Below are 23,768 nucleotides of genomic sequence, written 5' to 3' on the forward strand. Positions count from 1 at the left end.
GAATTGCAGTCAGATGAGATAATGGCCATCAATGGTCGTAAGTTAGTACATTTTAAATTGGCTTCTGGCAGTCACGTTTACCAAATAGTTTAATAAATTCAAGAGTTTTTTAAAAGCGTAGCTAAACATAATTATTTAACACTGCAATTTGCCCTGGCGGTTCACCTGAGTGTACCAAACAACAAATGTTTTGCCTTACAGTGTGCAACAAATGTTCCCTTTTTTATCCACAAAACTCTCTTTGCTCCTCCAGAAATTAGTTTTACTTTTTTAATAGGGCCTGATGTTCCTAACTTTAATGGAAAAGTCCTGCCAACTTCTGCCTGGAGTCCAGTGCTGTCTTCCCACAGCACCATCTTGGATACGGGAGTCCAAAAAAAGGAGCCGGCAGGACAAGGATCATTGCCTAGATGAGATATGCAGAAGTAGGAGCTGGTACTGATCAAAATTGGTACTTGCTCTCGCTCTTCTCGCAAAAAACCTGGAACTCAGTTACAGGCTGGGGGGACGGAGCAAACCAGTGAGATTTCACTTTTTGAGTGAACTTTCGCTTTAAGGAGCATAAACATAAACAGAAATTTAACCTAAATATGTCTAATTGTTTTACATGCCCACAATTCTCTCCTAGGTTTCTTATAGCATTTCCTACAACTTCCTTTAGGTGGAAGTAGAGGCCCAAAATTCAACATTCACAAGCCTCAAACTGTATAGCGAAGTACTTACATTCAATTATATTAAGTGGAAATTATTACAATGTCAATAAATAAAAAGACCAGTTGACTTTAACAGTAGTGTGTGCATATATAAATACACACACACACACACACACACACACACAGTATGTGTGTGTGTGTGTGTAATATAAATATATATATATATATATATATATATATTTGCACCGCATTATTCTAATTTAACAAGTGAGTGAAATTCCTCTGCTTGCTGGCTCAGTGCAATGAGACCGACCACAATCTGAAAAAAGACATTAAGTGAAAGGAAAGGAGGGGAGCTATGACGAAAAGGAGGGTTGATTGAGGGGAGGGGTTGTCAGGACCAGGCAGGGTCATCTTAGGACAGCCTAACTATAATAGAGTAAACATGTGACTGAGCAGGGAGGAAACCTACATAGAAGTCCCCATTACTGCCACAGACAAACTCTGCTGCTGTCACACTTAAAATTTCCTGCCATTGATTTTCCACAACCTCCTTTGTTAAACCAGAACACTGAAAGCTGGGAAACAATTCTTTACCCACAAAAATGTTTACCTCCAAGCAACCTACATATCCCAATATTAAACAAATTCAACAAATGGCAAAGTGCTGCAATGGTGTGCTGAAAATGCAAATCTTAAAATCTGTCTTTAGTTTGCACAGAAAAAACAGAGCTTGTCCTGGTAAGAAGTTCAGACTGCATTGCAGATAAATGTTGCACTTTGTACAGGAGTCCCAGGAAAATGAGGTTTATCTACCCTGGGTCTTAAAGTAATCCACGTATCTGTGCCTTGTATAGATTATATGAAATTCTGTTTCATCTGTTAGGATAGCTACTGTAGTTTAAAAAAAAAATCTGATTTATTGAAAGATTTTAAATACAAGTTTCTTCTTTTGTTAACAAACAGAGCAAAAAGCGATTCCATCTATAATAGAAAGCGTCACTAAAAATATTACAATGAACTCTGCACAGACATGCAATTGCGTTCTACACAAATAACATAGCAGTAGTGGCAAGCCATTACCTACATCTAAGGGTATACCCCAGTGATCATATTAAATTAAAAGCAAAGGAGTTTTACTATATTTTACACATCTTTAAGTTGGCCATACATGAGCTGAACAAAAGAAACCAGAGAGACTGCTCCATTCATACTGGGTCCACATAGGTGGGCATATCTCTCCTGTTATTATATCTTGCACTCACCTGATTGGATGAAGTTGCTGTTTTTTTGCTCAGCTCCTTTGATTTTCAGTTGTTGGGCAGGAGGGTGCCAACACAAAAAATGAATTCCATTTATGGCCATGTTAAGAGTAAAGCACGCCATCTAGAGCCAGGTTTATACTTTTTTTTCTCCCCTGGGTAACAAACGTGTGCCCCCCACCTTCCCTAACACACAAAGTATTACAACTAATTTACCAAGACTTACAATATTAGAATGATAGCACAACTATGCTCATAGTTTTCAAAAAACAGAACAGAAGCTTGAGGAGACGCCGCGGACCTCATTCATGAGACATTTGGTTGTACCACTTTTAAACATCATATATTTTGTGAGTGTAACCCACTTATTTTCATTAAACTGCAATTTTAAATTTATTGCACTATGGAAGCACTTTCTATTGTTTTCTGAGTGACATTGTTCCAGCAACAGTTCCTAACATCTTTAATGGTCTTGGGAAGACCATTTTCCCTGTGTTAGGTGAGACTGCATTCACACATAGCTGGTAAGTAGGCTACTTACTCACTTGGGTGTGAAGCTGGATGCACATTTATTTGAAGATTCTGCACGATTTTTTATCACTTGCCACCTTTATCACATATGGATGGAAGTTTGCTTTTTTTATATATGGATTGTTTTTTGCACTGGGACTTTGCTTTCGTTTTTTCTTTTTATATCTTTTTTTTCTTTTTTTATTTATTTTTTTATTTTTCACTTGTAAATTTGGAAAATAATTTTTTGCACTGGGACTCTGCCTTAGTTTTCCTTTTTTACATTTTTTTTATTTGCAAAATTTAAAATATTACTTTACTTGTTTGTTTGTTTGTATAGCGCTGCACTTATCTTTATGCATATTCACAATTATGCTCATACCTACAAAAGTTGAGTCAAAACCAAATGAAGGCACTAACAACTTATGACAACCTGTGGCATGAATGCAGAGAAGAAGTACTTTATTGAAACAACCAGAAATCAATGCAGAAAAACAATCATTACTAAGAATTTCATTTTGTTTACAAACCAATAATTAGTGTCCACAAATTACTTAATCCTAACCTTAAAAAACTAAATAAAGTGTGTCTATGGTGAAAATGCAAAATCACATATTCATTTCCACATTGTATTTGAAGTATTTCTAGCCTACTTTATTTATAAATTTAGATCTCCATGCATTTACTTCCTTGAATTCTATAACACATATTCACTATGCACTGTGACTAGGCATTGCTGAGTCACACATTTCACAGAGCCTGCCTTATAAACTACAGAGGTGCTGAGAGGAAAAGTTTCAGGAAACAAAGTCAGTATAAGAATCACTATTTTTAAGCAGCAATGTACCATTGAATATGTAGTCCTTAGAAAATTAAAGTGAACAGCAGAGGAGAAGCTGCAAAGCATGCAGGGAGCACAGGAAATTGTAGAAAGAGATGGCCAGCAGACAGAGAGCACTCACAACATGAATAATTTTAAAGTAAGTTTATATTGGATTGACCTATACAACTATTGTTTGTAATACTATTACAATGCTGATTTTTTAAAACGAAAGTGTATGCTGTGACCATAGATCTCCTTTAACTGCTTCCCGTCCAGCCATAGCACATACTTGGCCAAACAGGAGCTTCCTGGTTGTGGGTGGATGTACCCATACATCCTCCTGTAGCTCATGCACAGCTCCTAGTGTGCACAGCTGCACACCTTCACAGCAGTCACCGATTGGGGTACAGGGCCAATTGACCTAATAGATCTAATAGTGCAGCCAGTCACAGTGTCTCCAATTAGCACCACATCAGTCATAGTGAGGCCAGACCAGTGTGGCTAGAAACTGTGTTCCTGATCATCACCACTCCATTCCCAGTGTTGCCAGCAAGTGTAAGCAACAGTGTTCCTGATCACCACAACACCAGTCCCAGTTTTACCAGACCAGTATAAGCCAGCAGGAGTGTTTCTAATTGCTGCCACAGTAGTCCCCAGTGTAACCAGACTAGAATAATCTGACAACAGTGTTTTTCCTGGTTGTCACCATGCCAGACCAGTGTAAGCCATCAACAGTGTTCCTGATTGCTAGCAAGACCAGTGCTAGTGTCACCAGACCAGTGTAAGACAGCAGCAGTGTTCCTAATAGCCATTACTCAAGTTCCAGTGCTACTAGACCAGTGTAAGGCAGCAACAGTGTTCCTGGTCGCCAAAATACCAGAACCAATGTATGCCAGCAACTGTGTTCCTTACCACATTACACAAGTCCCAGTGTCACTAGTCCAGTATAATTCAGCAACAGTGTTCGTGATTTCTGCCATACCAGTCCTAGTGTCACTAGATCAATGCAAGCCAGCAGCAGTGTCCTTGACCACTTGCCACACTAGTCCCATTTTAACCAGACTAATGTCATCCAGCAACAGTGTTCCTGATTGCCGCAACATCAGTGCTAGTGTTACCCGACCAGTGAAGCCATTTAACATTGTTCCTGAGCGCCACCACACCAATTTCAGTTTCGCTAGACCAGTGTATGCCATCAACAACGTTTCTAACCACTAGTCACACCAGTGCCAGTTTCACCAGACCAGTAAGCCAGCAACAGTGTTCTTAATCACTGCCACACCATTCTCAGTGTCACCAGACCAATGTATGCCAGTAACAGTGTTCCTGATTGCTGCCACACCAGTCCCCATGTATGTCACCAACAGTGTTCTTGATCACCACTACTCAAGTCCCAGTGTCACTAGACCAGTGTAAGCCCGCAACAGTGTTCCTTATTGCTGCTACACCAGTTCTAGTGTTGTCAGACCAGTGTAAGCCAGCAACAGTGATAACGCCATACCATTCCCAGTGTCACCAGACTGGTGAAGTTCGCAACAGTGTTCTTTATCTCCAGCTACAATGGACCCAGTGTCACAAGATTCTTGTCATCAAGCAACAGTGTTCCTGATTGCCACCACACCTGTGCCAATGTTACCAGACCAGATTGCTAGCCATACCAGTGTCAGTGCCACTAGAGCCAGTGCAACCATCAATGGTGTCCCTTATTTCTACCACATAAGTACAGTGTCACCAGAGCCAGTGTAGCCAGCAACAGTGTTGCTCACCAGCGCCACACCATTTTAGTGTTGAATCTGCCTGCCGCCGGTACTGACCCTGACCTGTTTTTTTTTTTTTTTTTTTTAACACATTTGTCTGTCTGCTGCCTAAACTGACCCATCTGCATGTCCCACTGAATACGTTCTGGCAAGATACCAGTCCCAACCATCCCCTGTGAACAACTGCACTACCGGAATCACAGAAACTCTTTTGTTCTTCCTTTCTTCAGCCTCCTGTACTTCCTGGCCAGTGAACATGGCATTCCTTGGGGCGACCATGTACTTGTAGGCTAGACTTACGTGGCTTAAAGGAACTGGGACTGCTACATTTGATGATGCTAAATTCAGCTATATTCCCTGACCACTTGTACTGAGATGACCATTACAGTACACTGTGACTAATAATAATATATACTGTGAAAATGATATAAATACAGTCCAGTGACTATGAACTAGTGTGAACATGAATGAACTACTATGGTGAGCTAATTAAAACAAGTGTCCATAGATGTAAAGGACTCACTTTGAGGTGGCACTTGTGAAAATGGAAACGAGTGACTGGCCATTAAAACGCCAGAGATAGTGTGTCCTCCACCAAAGAAATGGGATATGTACTCTTGAATGGACTCGCATGCCAGTGGCAGTGAGTCAATCATGCTTGTGTTGGCTGCAAACTGGGAATCCAACGTTGCACAAGGCTTGGAAGGAACTGGAACTCAGTTGATCGATCCAATCATGGATGATGGATAACAAAATGCTCTCACCAGGACCAGCATAAAAATTATGAAAAATAGAAAGGCTCCATATGGTGCAGTTCAAAACGAGGGATTTATTGAAAAAAAAGTACAAACATTGATTCATAGATGTGTACAGCGATATGATCACAAGATTAAAAATCAATGTGGGGAGCAATAAATGCAATCCCGACGCATTTCGTCCCAATGGACTTCAACTGGGGCATATCTTGGCTCCCCCACATTGCCCATATTTATAAGGTATCTAAATAATCTGGTAATTTAGAATGAAAAGGCGTGGTTCCGCCCATAGTGTAAGGACCAAACAAACAAACATCCAGGTCACTCCCTATGAGACTTCCAGGCTGCGCCCACAGAGGGGACTGGCACCCAATTCCAAATTATAGATACATTTTTTTTGACATGACGATCAGTGACAGGCAACTAGGAAGCACGGAAAGAGGTTTGTTAACACTTACCTCTCCCCGTTCTTCAGCTCTGTGAACCGATCGCGGGACACCGGTGGCGATCAGGTCCTCTGGTCCTGTGAGCACGGTCACGGAGCTCAGGACTAGGTCGCGAGCACGCCAGCGGTGGCACACGTGCGACCCACGGCTGGGCTCTTAAAGGGCAACGTACCTGAAGGTGCTTTTGCCCAGCCGTGCCATTCTGCCGATGTATATCGGCGTGAGGCGGTCCTTAAGTGGTTAAAGAGTGTAGTAATTTACTCAATTTATTAGTAGGGTAAGTTGGGGGAAAATAGGTTAGATGGGTTAGATATGTTGTTAGATGGGTGGATGCCAACATTTTTAAAGGATTAAACTATCTTGAGCTGGGAAAAGGTATCTGTGAATGGAGTAAGTGAGGAAAACACAAATGTTTGCTTCCTGCAGAGCAGAAAAATGTTCAAAGACATATTTCCTAAATCCCACACAGATAAGGAGTGTTCAAAATGTCTAGATAATGTCCAGGGCAAACAGAAGAGGTAATCCTTGTCTATTGCCAATCTGTATGTGAAGAGAAGAGGAAAGGGTTTTTTATTCACTTAGTCATTGGGGTTAGCATTGACAAGTTTCACCAAGCAAAGGAAGCATGTCTATATATTACACATTTTTGAACAACAGCCCACAGGTACACCCTTGTATCAATGGGAAGGTATATGTTCAAGAATACTCTCTTGATATTGATTGAAGTAGATTTTAGCGCTGAAGTAGATTTACTACTCTGGTGATAACCCTGGGCAGCCTGTTGCTAGTGTTAATGCCTATTTTCAATTTCTCCTGAGCTGAAATATAGTTCAGTTGAAAAGATGGATCTGAGATAAAGGCCAGCTCGGTATTCAATACTTTCTGGCAAACCTAGAAGTCCTAATTCTACTAACTTCTTTCATTAAGAGACCCAGGAGAAATGCTTTCAGTATTCCAAATAATCTGGTGAGCCGTTGCCAGCATTTTATTTACAAGGTTCTTTCTTTATTAGCTGATGATTTGGTATGAACGACAACCAAAAAGGGTTTAGCTTCCAGATGTTATAATGTTCCACTGCACAGTTATCTCCACTACTAGTAGGGAAGTCTGATAGTTCCCTCCCTATGTAATATGATGACTTGATGGTATTAAAGAGGAGCTACAGTCTCTTAATATAGCTTACATAGTTACATAGTTTGGTTGAAAAAAGACACAAGTCCATCCCGTTCAACCAACAGAAGAGGGGGGGGGGGGGGGGGGAATACATCCTCGTTTTTTTCTTAGGCAGCGCTTTATTACATTTTAGATAATCGTATACCGTAAAATTTAGTGTTACTTTCCAAATTATTATTCTGGAGAATACCTCCTTGGCAAATTCCGGTGGCTGGCATTCCCTATATGGGCATATGAAGCTGGTGGCCATTCATTTCCAGAATTTTGTGCAGCTGGTCACCCAGTATGCATATCTATTTTGCCATAGCGATGGCAACTTCAGCAGAAGTTCATGCCATGTTTCTACAGCAACTTGTCAATGTTTGTGAAGCTGTAAGTTGCACACTTACACCACACAGCAGTTCCCTCATTCAAAAATGTCACCTAACTGTCTGTAATCACATAATTTTGGTTTTGAATGAACGCAATGCCAAATAATAAATAACTATGCCTGAACATTTAGATGGGACATACTTCTGAAAGAGGGTGAAGATCTTTTGGGATGTACAGTGTCTATTTGATATGAAATGTCTGTTTATGATTGTTTGTGATAAAGTTATGACTTTTTATAAATACTTTTTTTTAAATATCTTCTATACTTATTGATAATTGAAATATCAGGTGGTCATTGTTTAACCTCCTTGACGGTATTCCCAAAGTGTGGCTCGGGGTGGATTTTCAGCACCTAAAAGCTGTAACCCCGAGCCACATTGCATTGCAGGATCCAGGTACAGCTCACTTACCTTGTCCCCAGGATCCTGTGATGTCCTCCCCGCTGTGTGTGCAAGCCGTCTTCCGCTCGATTCATCACAGAGCCAAGCTCCGTTCCCTGCGATCATTGCGATTCACAGGGACGTAGAACAGCGCCAAATTCAAAAAGTAAAAAACACATTACACATACAGTACACTGTAATCTTACAGATTACATTACTGTATCAATTTATTTCACATCCTCTTGTGAAATAAATGGATCCCCCCTTATTTCACATCCCCTTTGTCCCTAGTGATCTGTCCAGTGTCCTGCATGCAGTTTTATATTATAAATACTGTTCTTTCTGCCTGGAAACTGGAGATTGTCCATAGCAACCAAAACCGTCCCTTTACATCAAAAGCAGTTTTAGACCAGCTAGAAAACAGCGATAATAAATTCAAACCACTTGCAGAATTGAGCGATAGTGATTTGTGGGGAAATTCGTCATCAAACACTGAAAGTAACGAGAGTGACAATTCTGCAACTGAGCAAATTTCTGTGTTTTTGATTTGATTACATTATTGAATAATTTTTATTATTATTATTTGTTATAATTATTTATTATATTATAATTTATGATTTCGTGTTTTAAACTTGGTCATACCCAAAATGTCTACTAGACTCTTGTTTGGACAGATTTAAGAATTACAGGCCTACAATATAAAATGGCAAATTTCCACGCAAAATAATTGTACCACTTTCAGCATCAGAAATCTGACATAATCATACTGCCAGGGAGGTTAAAGCCCATTTCCACTACTTTTCCTCATCTTGACTACTTTTGCTGGGTTGAAGAAGTCCTAATATATATCTGGTTTAGATTTATATATTTGCCCTCTGTACATACCAATTTTTTTGCCGTTACAGGGTGAAGATTTGCGTGTCTCCCAACAGGGAATCGCACGGAGGCTTGGAACACCCTTACTGGATATTATTACACAGTTTATTAACTCAACATCACAATCACAGATACTATTTTACAAACTCAGAGATCTACAAGATTTGAGAAACATGTAGTGATATTTAATGCAATGTGGTTATAAGATTGCACTTGAGAGGGATATATGAAATCATTTTGGAGATAATAATAGGAGCATATAAGTAGATAGTGAAAACCATTAAATGTGCTGAATTGAGGGACTTGCATCTAGAATTAATAAATGGGTCATTTATGTCCATTAATAGATATTTTAGATTCTCTGGAGTGGTAGAAAAAAAAAGATGCCCAACATGTCATTTAAATCACCCAGATTTAAACCGCATCCTTTTTTTCTATGGACCTATTAGTAAATTTTGGCACAAACAAGCTTATTAGCGAAATAATGACAGATGGTATTAGGGTTTGAAGATCTTATAATTTTAGAGCTGAAGTATGAAGCATGGCAATTATTGGGTGCATTGGTCCAGCTTGGATCAATGTTAGTATGAATGTGCCATCCTGTGTAAGCTGGAAATCACTGTAGTAGGCTCTACAGTGATGACCACTAGCTTTCATCTGCCATGCTGTGGCTGCCCGGCCACACTGTGAACACAGGAGTCTGCTCTCTTTGCACTCTGGTTGGACAAGGCAGATATTGGGACATCACCGCCCAGCTTTCCACCTCATCAGAGCACTCTGCATGCATTGATAAAATGCAAAGTGTTCCTTGAATGGGGCCCATGCTGAGCAAATGACATCCTGTGATCATAATGCAGCAGGGCAGCTACGCGGGATGGGAGCTGAAAGCTTGGCAACCACTTTAGTAGGGGCACCTGCTAAAGTGTTTTCAAGCTTCCACAGGGATCCCACAGGCAGGTATGGTACACTCATACTTACATTGGTCCAAGCGGAACCATGTTAAAACTGTGGTTACTAAACTTTATCTTTAAGGCCGCAGCACATTAATTTGAAGGAGATGAAAACACTTGTGTGTAATTTAATTTCAGTATAAACACAGCTGTTCTGTGAAGCCCTTACAGGTTTGTTAGAGAACCTTAGTGAACAAAACGCATAACGAAGGCCAAGGAACATACAAGGCAGGTCAGGGATAAAGTTGTGGACACGTTTAAAGCAGGTTTAGGTTATAAAAAATATCCCAAGTTTTGAACATCTCATGAAACACTGTTCAATCCATCATCAAATGAAAAGAGTATGGCACAACTGCAAATCTACCAAGACAATGCTGTCCACCTAAACTAACTGGCCGGGCAAGGAGAGCATTAATCGAAGAAGCAGCCAACAGGCCCATGGTAACTCTGGAGGAGCTGCAGAGATCCTAAAGCTCAGGTGGGAGAATCTCTCCACAGGACAACTATTAGTCATGCACTCCACATATCTGGCCTTTATGGAAGAGTGTCAGGAAGAAAGCCATTGTGGAAAGAAAGCCATAAGAAGTCACGTTTACAATTTGTGATAAGCCATGTGTTGGACACAGCAAACATGTGGAAGAAGATGCTCTGGTCAGATATGACCAAAATTGAACTTTTTGGCCTAAAAGCAGAACGATATGTGTTGCGGAAAACGAACACTGCACGTCGTCCTGAACACCCCACCGTGAAACATGGTGGTGGCAGCCTCATGTTGTGGGGATGCTTTTCTTCAGCAGGGACAGGGACGCTGGTCAAAGTTGATGGGAAGATGGACAGAGCAAAATATAGGGCAATCTTAGAAGAAAACCTGTTAGAGTCTGCAAAAGACTTGAGACTGGGGCAGAGGTTCACCTTCCAGCAGGACAATGACCCTAAACATACAGCCAGAGCTACAATGGAATGGTTTAGCTCAAAGCATATTCATGTGTTAGAAGGGCCCAGTCAAAGTCCAGACCTAAATCCAATTGAGAATCTATGGCAATACTTGCAAATTGCTGTTCACAGTGCTTTCCATCCAATTTGACAGAGCTTGAGCTATTTTGCAAAGAAGAATGGGCAAAAATTTCACTCTCTAGATGTGTAAAGCTGGTAGATGCCTTTTCCGCTCATTTACTACCGTATATACTCGAGTATAAGCCGAGATTTTCAGCCTCTTTTTTGAGGCTGAAAGTGCCCCCCTCGGCTTATACTCGAGTCATCGCTGTCTGCCCGCTCGATCAGCGTGTCGAGCAGACAGACAGCGGCCATTCTGATTCAAAAGCCGCGCCTCCGGCTCCGCCTTCGCCTGTGATAGGCGGAACACTGAATTTCCCAGCAGCCTGTGTTCCGCCTATCACGGACGTCGTATCATCCTCGTACTACGGACGAGGATGATACGACGTCTGTGATAGGCGGAACACAGGCTGCTGGGAAATTCAGTGTTCCGCCTATCACAGGCGAAGGAGGAGGCGCGGCTTTTGAATTTTACAATGGCCGCCGACGAAGAGGGCACGGGACGGAGGCAAGGCAAGGCACGGCACGGGACGGGACGGGACGGGACGGGACGAAGGCAAGGCACGACACGGGACGGAGGCTCGGGACAAAGGCTCGGGACACAGGTAGGCTGGACACACACACACACACACACACACACACACACACACACACACACACACACACGGATGGATGGATGGATACACACACACACAGGGATGGATGGATGGATGGAGACACACACACACAGGGATGGATGGATGGATGGATGGAGACACACACACACAGGGATGGATGGATGGATGGATGGAGACACACACACACAGGGATGGATGGATGGATGGATGGAGACACACACACACAGGGATGGATGGATGGATGGACACACACAGGGATGGATGGACGGACACACAGGGATGGACGGACACACAGGGACGGACGGACACACAGGGATGGACGGACACACACACAGGGATGGACAGGCATGTCTCACCCTCGGCTTATACACAAGTCAATAAGTTTGCCAGTTTTTTGGGGGGTAAATTGGGGGCCTCGGCTTATATTCGGGTCGGCCTATACTCGAGTATATACGGTAATTAAACTATCAATGGATGTAAGGGTGTAAATTAGGTAAACAGTTACACCCTTTGCCTCAGAAACTAGTATTGCCCCCATTAGCAAAAACATTTCAATGGCATTCAAATTTTGGCTTTTCCTAGGCCAGTTCTTAACCCTATATTTCTACTGAGTCACTGGTGGATTTGTTGGTGTGCTTTAGTTCATTATAATGTTGAAAAAACAATTTACGGTTCAACTATTTTTGGACAGATGGCCTCATATTCTTCAAGCACACTTTGCTATGATGCAGAATTCAAAGGTGACTTGATGACTGCAAGCTGACCAGGCAATGAAGCAGCAAAGCAACCCTAAACCATAACATTTCATTTTTCACCACCATAAAATGCTGTCTACCGTGTGTGGCAAGCATGTTTATCGCTACTGTGGCCAATAAACTCTATAATTCATTCATCAGTCCATAACATAAAGTTCCAGAGGGCCTGGTCTTTGCCTAAATGGCAACTCCAATGTTCTTTTTGGACATGAAAGGCTTTTTTTTACCTGGCATACCTTCCTTGCATGCTAAATCTCTTTATGATTGTAGATGCATATTTGACACCAAATGCAGCAAGAGTTACTTGCAAATTTTGTAATACAATTTTGGGTTACTGGGAGACTAGTATCAGTCAGTTATTTGGCGCAATTTGCTGTGCAAGCCAGTCAGAGAAAAAATAGCAATTGTTTGAAATCTATGCCACTTGCTGAATATTTTCTCTGTGATGAAATGATTGATTCAAAATGATCTTTTTAATCCATTGCCAAACTCATAAGTATCAAGAGTTCTTTTTGAGGCCCTTAAAGAGCTCTTTTGATCTTGTCATGACATCATAGATGTCTATAGCAAAAAAGAACACCAGAACCCAGGTATATAAAGTTTAACCCACTTCAGCCCTGGAAGGATTTACCCCCTTCCTGACCAGGCAATTTTTTGTGATATGGCACTGCGTTGCTTTAACTGACAATTGCACGGTCATGTGATGCTGCACCCAAACAAAATTGATGTCCTTTTTCCCCACAAATAGAGCTTTCTTTTGGTGTTATTTGATTACCTCTGCGGTTTTATTTTAAACAAAAAAAGAACTACAATTTAAAAAAAAAAAACACAATATTTTTTACTTTATGCTATAAGAAATATCCCCAAAAAAAAAAAAAAAAAGTCTTCCTTAGTTTAGGCTGATATACTGTATATTCTTCTACATATTTATATAAATGTCACTAGCAGGGAAGGGGGTTAACACTAGGGGTGATCAAGGGGTTAAATGTGTTCCCTCAGCGTGTTCTAACTGTAGGGGAGATGGGACTGCCTGGGGGAGAAAACCAAACGGTGTTCCTATATACTAGGAACACATAATCTGTCTCCTCTCCCCTGCCACAACGTGTATTTGTGTGTTTACACACACAGATCCTCGTTCTGGCTCTGTCAGAACATTGCATTGCATTGCAGGTGCCTGGCGGATATCGAAGCCACCAAGCACACACATCGGCTCCTCAGTACCACAGCGGGTGCGCGTGCCCCCTATACCCCTTAAAGCGGCTGCCCTACAGCTAAGCCGATTCATGCAGGGGAGGCATTCAGGCAGTCGACAAGTGGTTAAACAACACAGGTTTCATCTGCATACCCCCTAAGGAGGTTCTGATCATTGGCACCTAATCCGGAGCACCTGAAACAGGATGGAATAGAAAGCACAGATTAGATAGCAAATCTGGCCTATTGGGAAAAGGCCCATGTTGACTGCTAGAAGTTTGAGTGTGTCTGTGTACCAGATTCTTCTGAGCCAGTTTGATGTAATAAAAACCAACATTTTTCTCTCTCGCTTTATTTTCTTGAGCAGACAAGGCATCATTTGCTAATTGTTAAATCTAGGATAGGATGTCTTCATCTAGGATCCCTCATTTCTTGGATATTAGACTGAAGACATCTGGATGAAGGGCTAATTCTCCTTCATCCGGGTGATGGTGGCTGAGGTAATCTGCTTTCCAGTTGTTCACTCCTGGCATATGGACCACAGAGATTGCTGGAAAATTTGTTTCTGTGTATGAGATTATTTAGCTTGCTTCCTTCAAGGCAGCCAGACTCCTGGTACCCCCTCGATGGCTGATGTAGGCCACAGCTATGGCATTGTTTGACTGCACCCTGATTGAGTGTCACTTCAGAAGAGGGGTCCAGTGTTGCAGGGTCAACCAGACTGCTCTGAGCTTCAAGATGTTGATGGGGAGCTTGGTTTTCCCTGGCAATCATGTTTCTTGGACTGGTAGGGATTGGAACACTCCTCCCCAGCCTGAGACACTTACATCTGTTGTATCTCTCTCTACTCTGTCTGTGTCCTGTACTGTACAATTAAGATACTATATATTTTTTATTTGTTATAGCTTAATATCATTTCATGGTTTGTGTTTTAAAAATTATAAGTTTGTTGTTGAATGTCCAATCAAGTTTATGTATTTAGTAATCTTTACTTGTGTTTTGCCCTCTCTTCGATACTGAGGACGGGTTCGCACTGGTACGACATGACTGTTGTACGACTGTGGATCCAACTTTTGCCCTGTGACATCGGTTCTACATCAGTCCTACTTCCATCCAACTTGAATGAACAGGATAAGAGTTTGCTCTGACTTTAAGAAAGTCCGACTTGTCCTTCGACCAATCAAAACAATCCCAGTTTGACATAAAATCCTTTTCTTGCTGCTATAATCACTATATTGGATGTCACAAGTCAGATGGTTAGGATGAGGATCCAACTTTGATCTGACTTCAATGATATTGAATGGGCTGAAAACGGACCAAAGTTGGACCAAAGTAGTGCAGGAACCTTTTTCAAAGTTGGACCAACTTGTGTCGGACCAGTTAAGATGGCTCTTTTAGGGAACCATTGATTTGTACACGTTATGCAACATGTGCTCCCAAAGACATAGCGTATGTAGCACCTGTGTGAACTAGGCCTAAAACTGCTTTAAGTGTATCTAAATTCAAAACTTTTAATTTTGGTTCTGGATAGAGTAGAGAGGGGTTAAAATCCCTGTCAAGTTCCTTTTTTTTGCTGTTGTTATATACTTGAAGGAGAGTTTATACTAAGCAAAAGAAATCTCTGCAAAATAAGAGGAAATACATTACAGTTTTTACAAAAAAAAAAAAAGGTGTCTCAGAAGATCTTCCTGCAGCGCTTGTTTCAGTGAGAACAGTAAAATGTTGGATTTTTGAAATAGAAAGGGTAAACCCAGATTGGGGTACTAACCCTTCTACATTCTATCCAAAATTTTTTTTAAAACGTTTTATCTTTAAATATAAATACGTTAAGTTTGTCCTTTTTCTGACCTAAACAATTATGCAGCTTATCATAAATAGAATTAAAGAATTTCAGTATATGAAAATAAGGCTCGTTGTTAGGAAAACACACACACACACACATACACACACACAAACACCAAAGAAAATCTTATGCCCCGTACACACGAGCGGACTTTTCGACATCCAAACTCCGACGGACTGAGTCCGGCGGACTATCCGATCGTGTGTGGGCTGCAACGGACTTTAGCGAAGCTAAAGTCTGACGGACTTTAGAAATGAAAGCATGCTTTAAATTTTCCCGACGGAACTCCGCCGGACCCGGTCCCCTTTGAAAAATCCGCTCGTGTGTGTGCTACTCCGACGGACTAAAACCGACGCTAGGGCAGCTATTGGCTACTGTCTATGAACTTCCTACGTCGAATCCAGTCGTACGTCATCACGTTCGACTCCGTCGGAGTTTGGTGTGATGGTGTGTGGTCAAGTCCGTTCGGTCGAAAAGTCCGCCAGAACTCCGTCGGAACTCCTTTGGAGGTCTGTCAGACTTAATCCCTCTCGTGTGTACGGGGCATTAGTATCTATAGAACTGTTTAATGAGGCATAGAGATGTACATATACCTTTTTTGTGGTAGAAAAACGTTTAGTTCATTTTTTTTAGTTGTTCTACTCTGGCCTTCTGGAAGTATTTATTTATTTCAAGTACTTGTATAGCATTATCAATTTATACAGCGCTTTACATATACATTGTACACTCACATCAGTCCCTACCCTCAACTCACATTAATACATACTAGGGACAATTTTTAGACTGGATTCAATTAACCTACCAGCATGTCTTTGGAGTGTAGGAGGAAACCCACGTAGGCACAGGGAGAACATGCAAACTCCAGGCAGGTAGTGTCATGGTTGGGATTCGAATCAGCAACCCTTCTTACTGCTAGGCAAAAGTGCTATCCACTACACCACTGTGCCAGTCCAACTACATGTAGAGCATAAATACGGGAGACATAACAGAAGCCTGATTTGTGAATATGCACTTTAATTATCAAATCATGTGAAAAGCAAATTCCTGCTTACTTTGAATACCCAAACATGTGCTGATGAAAGACATAAAATTGAATTTGCCATTCACATGACTGGATAATTCAAGTGTATATCCACAGAACATATTGAGTGAAGATTTCAGGTATATTTATTAGTAAATCAGCCCAAATATTTTGCCTGGTAACCTGCATTTACCACTGTCTCCTAATAACTGAAATGCTCAAATTGTGGGAGGAATATGGTCCTTGGTAGCTGAGTAGACATTAGAGGAAAGGATATAAAACTTAAAGTAGTCTGCACTCCCAACTTATAATTTAAATAGAACATGGGCAATTTTCTGTGACCGCTTAAATATATATGTATTTAAAACGCACTGGTATATTGTATAGCAATGGTGCCTTCCTCCCTTCATACTCCATCATACGAAGAAGAAAAAAAATTCCATCAATTCCAAATCATTTTGGTAAAACAAAAACCCAGTAAACTCACTTAACTGTGCTCACCCAGCAAAGAGAATACATTGCTTTGGGAGCAACTCACCACCAGCAACTGCTTCCATGTGCGCATCCTTTACATGCATGATGCTGTCACTATATGCATAAATACACCTAATTTATATATATATTTATTTTTAGAAGTGAAGCATGAAGCCACTACCAGCAGCATCAGGGTGCTTACTTTCATTTACAGAAATGCAATAGAAAGTGGCAGCCTCAGCCTGGTTGTCCTTAGGCAGCATTTTACAGTTTACACTTAAAAATATATTGTGCTACATACATATTAGTGGGTAGCAGTCATAACAATACATATAGGGGGTTATTTACTAAAGGAAAATCGACTTTGCACTGCAAGTGCACTTGGAAATAAAGTCGCTGTAGATCCGAGGGGGACATGCAAGCAAATTAAAAAACAGCATTTTAGTTTTACATAGTAGTAGTTAGTAAGGTTGAATAAAGACACCAGCCCACCCTGAGTGAGTGTCTACAAATGTCCCTATCCCTATCCCTGTCCCTGTCCATTGCACACTCACATTGGTCCCTACCCTCAAGGAGCCCGCAATCCAAGGTCCCCATTCATATACTAGGGCCAATTTTGGACAGAAGACAATTAACCTACCTGCATGTCTTTGGAGTGTGGGAGGAAGCTGAAGTACCTGGAGGAAACCCATGCAGGCACAGGGAGAACATGCAAACTCCAGGCGGGTGGTGTCGTGGTTGGGACTTGAGCCAGCAACCCTTTTGCTTCTAGGTCAGAGTGCTACTCACTACACTACTGTAACGCCCTATTGCTTGTACATGATTGGATGATAAAATCAGCAGAGCTTCCACTCATTTCAGATCTACCTCTTAGATTTAGAGCGACTGCATTTCCAAGTGCATTTGCAGTGCAAAGTATATTTGCCTTTCGTAAATAACCCCTATAATATCTCAGAAAAGTGAATAACCCCTCACATTTCTGTAAATATTTTATTATATCTTTTCATGTGACAACACTGAAGAAATTACACTTTGCTACAGTCTAAAGTAGTGAGTGTACAGCTTGTATGACAGTGTAAATTTGCTGTCCCCTCAAAATAACTCACTACACAGCCATTAAAATCTAAACCACTGGTAACAAAAATGAGCACACCCCTAAGTGAAAATGTCCAAATTGGGCCCAGAGTGTCAAAATTTTGTGTGGCCACCATTATTTTCCAGCACTACCTCAACCCTCTTGGGCATGGAGTTCACCAGAGCTTCACAGGCTGCCACTGGAGTCCTCTTCTATGCCTCCACGACGACATCACGGAGCTGGTGGATGTTAGAGACCTTAAGCTCCTCCACCTTCCATTTGAGGATGCACCACAGATGCTCAATAGGGTTTAGGTCTGGAGACATGCTTGGCCAGTCCATTACCTTTTACCCTCAGCTTCTTTAGCAAGGTAGTGGTCATCTTGGAGGTGTGTTTGGAGTCGTTATGTTGGAATACTGCCCTGCGGCCCAGTCTCCAAAGGAAGGGGATCATGCTCTGCTTCAGAATGTCACAGTACATGTTGGCATCCATTGTTCCCTCAATGAACTGTAGCTCCCCAGTGCCAGTGTTCTGACAGATACAGTCCACCTATCGAAAAGTGTCCACTCTGAACTGCGCAGGCGCAGCGCTTGCACAGTATGGAGCAGAAGGAGATTTGGAAAATCTCTGAAGATGAACGGCACCTGCGCCGTGAGTCCAGGTGCAAGCCCCACCATCCAAGTGAACATAGGGCTGCACACATTAGAGGGCCCCTCGTGGGCTCGCTTCGCTCACCACGCTTGCTTCGCTCGGCTCTTTTAATTCTAACTCTATGTCAACTTGGATGGTGGGGCTTGAACCTGGACTCACAGGCGCCGTTCATCTTCGGATATTTTCGGAATCTGCTTGTCCTGTGTACAGCGCATGCGCAGTACACAGCAGACACTATCCGACGGGGGACACTATTTGACATGACACCGGCAGCACTCATGCAGCCCCAGACCATGACACTCCCACCACCATGCTTGACTGTAGGCAAGACACACTTGTCTTTGTACTTCTCGCCTGGTTGCTGCCACATACGCTTGACACCCTCTGAAACAAATAAGTTGATCTTGGTCTCATCAGACCACAAGACATGGTTCCAGTAATCCATGTCCATAGTCTGCTGGTCTTCAGCAAACTGTGGGCTTTCTTGTGCATCATCTTTAGAAGAGGCTAACTTCTGAGACGACAGCCATGCAGACTAATTTGATTCAGCAATATAAAAAAGTAAATATCCGCACTTAGGAAAAAAGAGAGAACTGCAGCCTACTTAATAAGAACACCACTAGGTGGAGTCCAAAAGTAAATAAGTCTATAAAATGGGGAATTGGCGCTGTTCAAAATGAATATGTGTCATATGTGCAAAGGTATGTGCACCAGGCAAATAATAAATAAAATCAGTATTAACCATAAAGTGAACAAGTGCATACACAAATAGATACCGCACTTTCTGTAAAGGGCAATGTGCATATAATTAAGCGTAAATATAAAAAAAATATATTATTATAAGTGAAAATACCAAAAAATATATATTTTTAAAAAGTAACCAGTGGTGTGACCAAAAACACCATAAACCATATCTGAATGGTAAAATGACAGACGTAAACCGTATTTCATTCAGTCCCAAAAAAAAATCTATATAAATATTAATACATCCTCCACAGTAAAGAAAACAGTCTGATATAATCCATGCAAAAACAATAAAAACAGTCTGTGAGTGATCCGTGAAAAACCAGCAAGAAAGTTGACTCTTCAGTGCTCCCCTCCTTCATGCACTTCCCCCTCTTATGATTGCACTCACCAGAGCGCCTCACCCCTGCTGAGGTAACAGGCGTAAACACTGTGTCCAAATAGTGGCGTCCCCCTTACCAGGATCTCCCTCTGGTCTGGATGGCTGTAGACTTGGACACTAATCTTCTCCGCAACGGGCATCCACCTGCAGAAGCGGCAGAGAAGAGGTGGCTCACAGCTCTTCCGAAGATCATCAGTGCCTGGCAGGCACTGATGATCTTCAGAAGATCTGTGAGCTGCCTCTTCTCTGCCGCTGCTGCAGGTGGATGCCCGTCATTTTACCATTCAAACATGGTTTATGGTGTTTTTGGTCGCACCACTGGTCACTTTTAAAAAAAAAATTTGGGGGGTTTTTCACTTATAATAATTTTTCGGGGTATTTACAGTTAATTATATGCACATTGCACTTTATAGAAAGTGTGCATAGATTTGCACATATGACACATATTCATTTTGAACAGCGCCAATTCCCCTTTTTATACATTTATTTCATTTTATTCAGCATGCAGCGTATGGTCTGAGCACTGACAGGCTGATTCCCCAAAACTTCAACCTCTGCAGCAATGCTGGCAGCACTCATATGTCTATTTCCCAAAAGACAACCTCTTTATATGACACTGAGCATGTGCCCATCAACTTCTTTGATTGACCATGGCGAGGTCTGTTCTGAAGGGAGCCTGTCCAGTTAAACCGCTGTATGGTCTTGGCCACCATGCTGCAGTTCAGTTTCAGGGTCTTGGCAATCTTCTTAAAGCCTAGGCCATCTTTATGTAGAGCAACAATTCTTTTTTTTCAGATCCTCAGAGAGTTCTTTGCCATGAGGTGCCATCTGGAACTTCCAGTGACCAGTATGAAAGAGTGAGAGTGATAACACCAAATTTAACACACCTGCTCCCCATTCACACCGAGACCTTGTAACACTAATGAGTGACATTACACTGGGGAGGGAAATGGCTAATTGGGCCCAATTTGGACATTTTCACTTAAGGGCGTACTCACTTTTGTTGTCAGTGGTTTAGACATTAATGACTGTGTGTTGAATTATTTTGAGGGGGCAGCAAATTTACACTGTTATACAAGCTGTACACTCAATACTTTACATTGTAGCAAAGTGTTATTTCTTCATTGTTGTCACATGAAAAGATATAATAAAATATTTACAAATATGAGGGGTGTACTCAACTTTTGATTCATGGGTTTTGTTCTAACCCCATGTTATCAGAGCAAACGTGATCCTGAAATGAAAATTACATACTGAGCAGCCATCACAATTCCCGATTCCAGGAGGTAGGAACCAGGGACGTGCGGTGAGGTCAGTGGCTGTGAGGCACTGGCTAGTATCAGAGCCAGATACTCACAGGTTAGAGCAAGAGCAATTATTCTAGCACTAGACCTCTTCTGTAAGTCTAAACTTGTAACCTGTAAAAAAAATTTGAAAGCGTCACCTATGGAGATTTATAAGTACTTAAGTTTGGCGCCATGCCACAAGTGTGGGCAATTTTAAAGTGTGACATGTTAGGTATCGATTTACTTGACGTAACATCATCTTTCACATTATAACAAAACAATCAGGCTAACGTTAGTATTGTTTTTTTTTATTCATGAAACACGTTTAAAAAAATTGCTGCACAAATACCGTATGACATAAAAAGTTGCAGCCACCACCATTTTATTCCCTATGGTCTCTGCTAAAACAGTATATATAATGTTTGGGGGTTCTGAATAGTTTTCTAGCAAAACAAATATGATTTTTACATGTAGGAGAGAAGTGTCAGAATTGGCCTGGGTGTCAAGGGGTTAATTACCACACGTAATAAACAAATAACAATTATTATATATTGATTTTAAGGTAATTTACTATATTTTCAAAATCTGTACTCAAGCAGGTGGCTTAATGGACAAATTACTGAAGTCTGGAGTTATAACTTTCTAAGTTTATAACTTCCAACCAGTAATTTCACAGTAAATAGATAAATAATAAATTATTATCTTATAACATATAGCATAATAATATATGATTTAGCTTGAATATAACAATACCTTTTCAGCAGGCAGCAGATTCTCATTCTCCCACTTAACTGTGTGAGAAAAACATGGGATTATGGGTAAATCTTATACTCATAAACGCGTGTTTTTTTCCTTCTAGTTAAGGGAGCTGGGCTGAAAGGGAGCATTTATCTTTAAGACACATGCCCCTTCTTTGGCACTGCAGTGAGAGGCGTGCCTCCACAGCAGCATTTTTATTGGACAGCTGGGACAAATGGTACTTTACTATTGGTCTAAGACTCCAAGCTGTTTATTGAGCTCAGTGCCTCTGACAAGAAGTGAAAGGCACTGTGAGCTCAACCTCTCAGTCTGCTGCAAACAGCCTGTGTCAGCTTGTATTAGAATGTATGTATTATAAAGTGGCCGCTCTGTATTTAGCTTCTGACAGGCTGTGCAAGGAGCCCCATATCTCTGGAACCATAGGTTGTAGGAGCCCCACATTTTTACCAGTGGTGGAGTAGGACTTAGGCTACATACATGCATACAAATTAGTCTCTGTAACCCCAGGTCGCCAAACTACGACCCTCGAAGCTTGAGTTTAAAAAAAAATAAAAAATTTAAAAGTTTATGGCGGGTGCATCACCTATCTCCCCTGACTACACGTCCCTGGTAGTAACTGATAAAATCCAATAAAATCTCACTTCATATACTGTAGCAGTAGAAACGCATACTATTTTTACAAAAGATATATTTTCAAATTTTAACACAAATGCACTACTTACTTCACCATTTAAAAACATTTTATTAATGTTTTCACCCTAGAGCAACGATAATTTTAGTTTGCTTTTATCATGGAAATAAAAACAATAAAAAATTACAACTGAAATTTCAACATTTAGTCATTAAACTCAAAATAATTGAAGTATTAATATTATTTTATTAAATAATGATTTAAAAAATACAAATTTTCTTTCATCTAATAATTTTTCTTGTATAAAAAATTAGAAAATATGCAATACTTCATAGTGCCTTTAAAATGAATAACTTTTAAAGCCAAACTTTAGTTTGTATCACACTCACCGCCTTCCATGTCCTCAGTCCAGTTTCGGCTGCTCCCGGTTGGAGAAGATGGAGATGTGTAGAACTCTCCCCCAGGGCTTGTGTCTACATCATCTTCCAGGGAGCCAGACTTGTGTCTTTTACTCCTGTGCAGGGAACAATTAATAAAGGCTAGAGTAATTGGCAAGCTGGGTGTCTTGCAATAATGTGGAAGGAATCACTCTATAAATAAATATAGAGACTTTGTCATTGAACCCTTTATTTATTTTGCATACATTTACACATATATATCACTGGCAGAATTGTGACAGTGGGGTTGATTTACGAAAGCTGGAGAGTGCAAAATCTTGTGTAGCTGTGCATTAGCTTCTAACTTCAGCTTGTTCAAATAGGCTTTGAAAAAAAAAATAACCTAGAAGCTGATTGGTTTTTATGCAGAGTTGCACCAGATTTTGAACTTCCCAGTTTTAGTAAATCAGCCCCAGTTGGTGAACCTTTAGAATTTCTCTGTATAAACTAATTTAAAAAAAAAGATCTCATCTCATCCAATTATGGAACCCAGAATGCCTTGTAGAGGTTGGGAAACCCTTGTTCCAGCTCCCCATTCACCTCCTATGTCTAAGTCACCCTGTGTCTATTAGGGGAACTGGGTGACTGAGAAAATGGACAGCTATTTAATGGACATTGAGAATGTGGTTTGGATTACTTAAAATGGAACAGTAATATTTATCAACAATATCCCTCAAGAAATCTATGTATTATTAATTTAACTGTATCAGAATGATGGAACATAAGTAATGTAATGATGTAATGATGGAACATAAAACGGTACATAAGATGTAAGACTGTAGACTGTTGCTATGCCATCTGCAATCCCTGATTAATCAAAGCATAACTTGGATGTGGATTCCATGGTCTTCAATGTAGGAGGCAGACCGTTTGCTAATCCTGAGAGTTCCTG

The 23,768-nt window shown here is 41.0% G+C and overlaps 1 protein-coding gene across 4 annotated transcripts in view; it reads right to left on the reverse strand.

Moving 5' to 3' along the window:
• Positions 1 to 23,768, reverse strand: part of NFIC (nuclear factor I C) — a 230,693-nt gene that overhangs the window by 16,764 nt on the left and 190,161 nt on the right. For all 4 annotated transcript variants that reach the window (XM_077475829.1, XM_077475831.1, XM_077475830.1 and 1 more), the window contains exon 6: positions 22,829 to 22,953. In XM_077475829.1, the coding sequence (XP_077331955.1) occupies positions 22,829 to 22,953 (125 nt within the window). The remainder of the gene's footprint in view (positions 1 to 22,828; positions 22,954 to 23,768) is intronic.

Source organism: Lithobates pipiens, unplaced genomic scaffold, assembly GCF_037356315.1.
Source record: "Lithobates pipiens isolate NorthernLeopardFrog02 unplaced genomic scaffold, aLitPip1_a1.2 Scaffold_13, whole genome shotgun sequence".
NCBI classification, from domain to species: domain Eukaryota; kingdom Metazoa; phylum Chordata; class Amphibia; order Anura; family Ranidae; genus Lithobates; species Lithobates pipiens.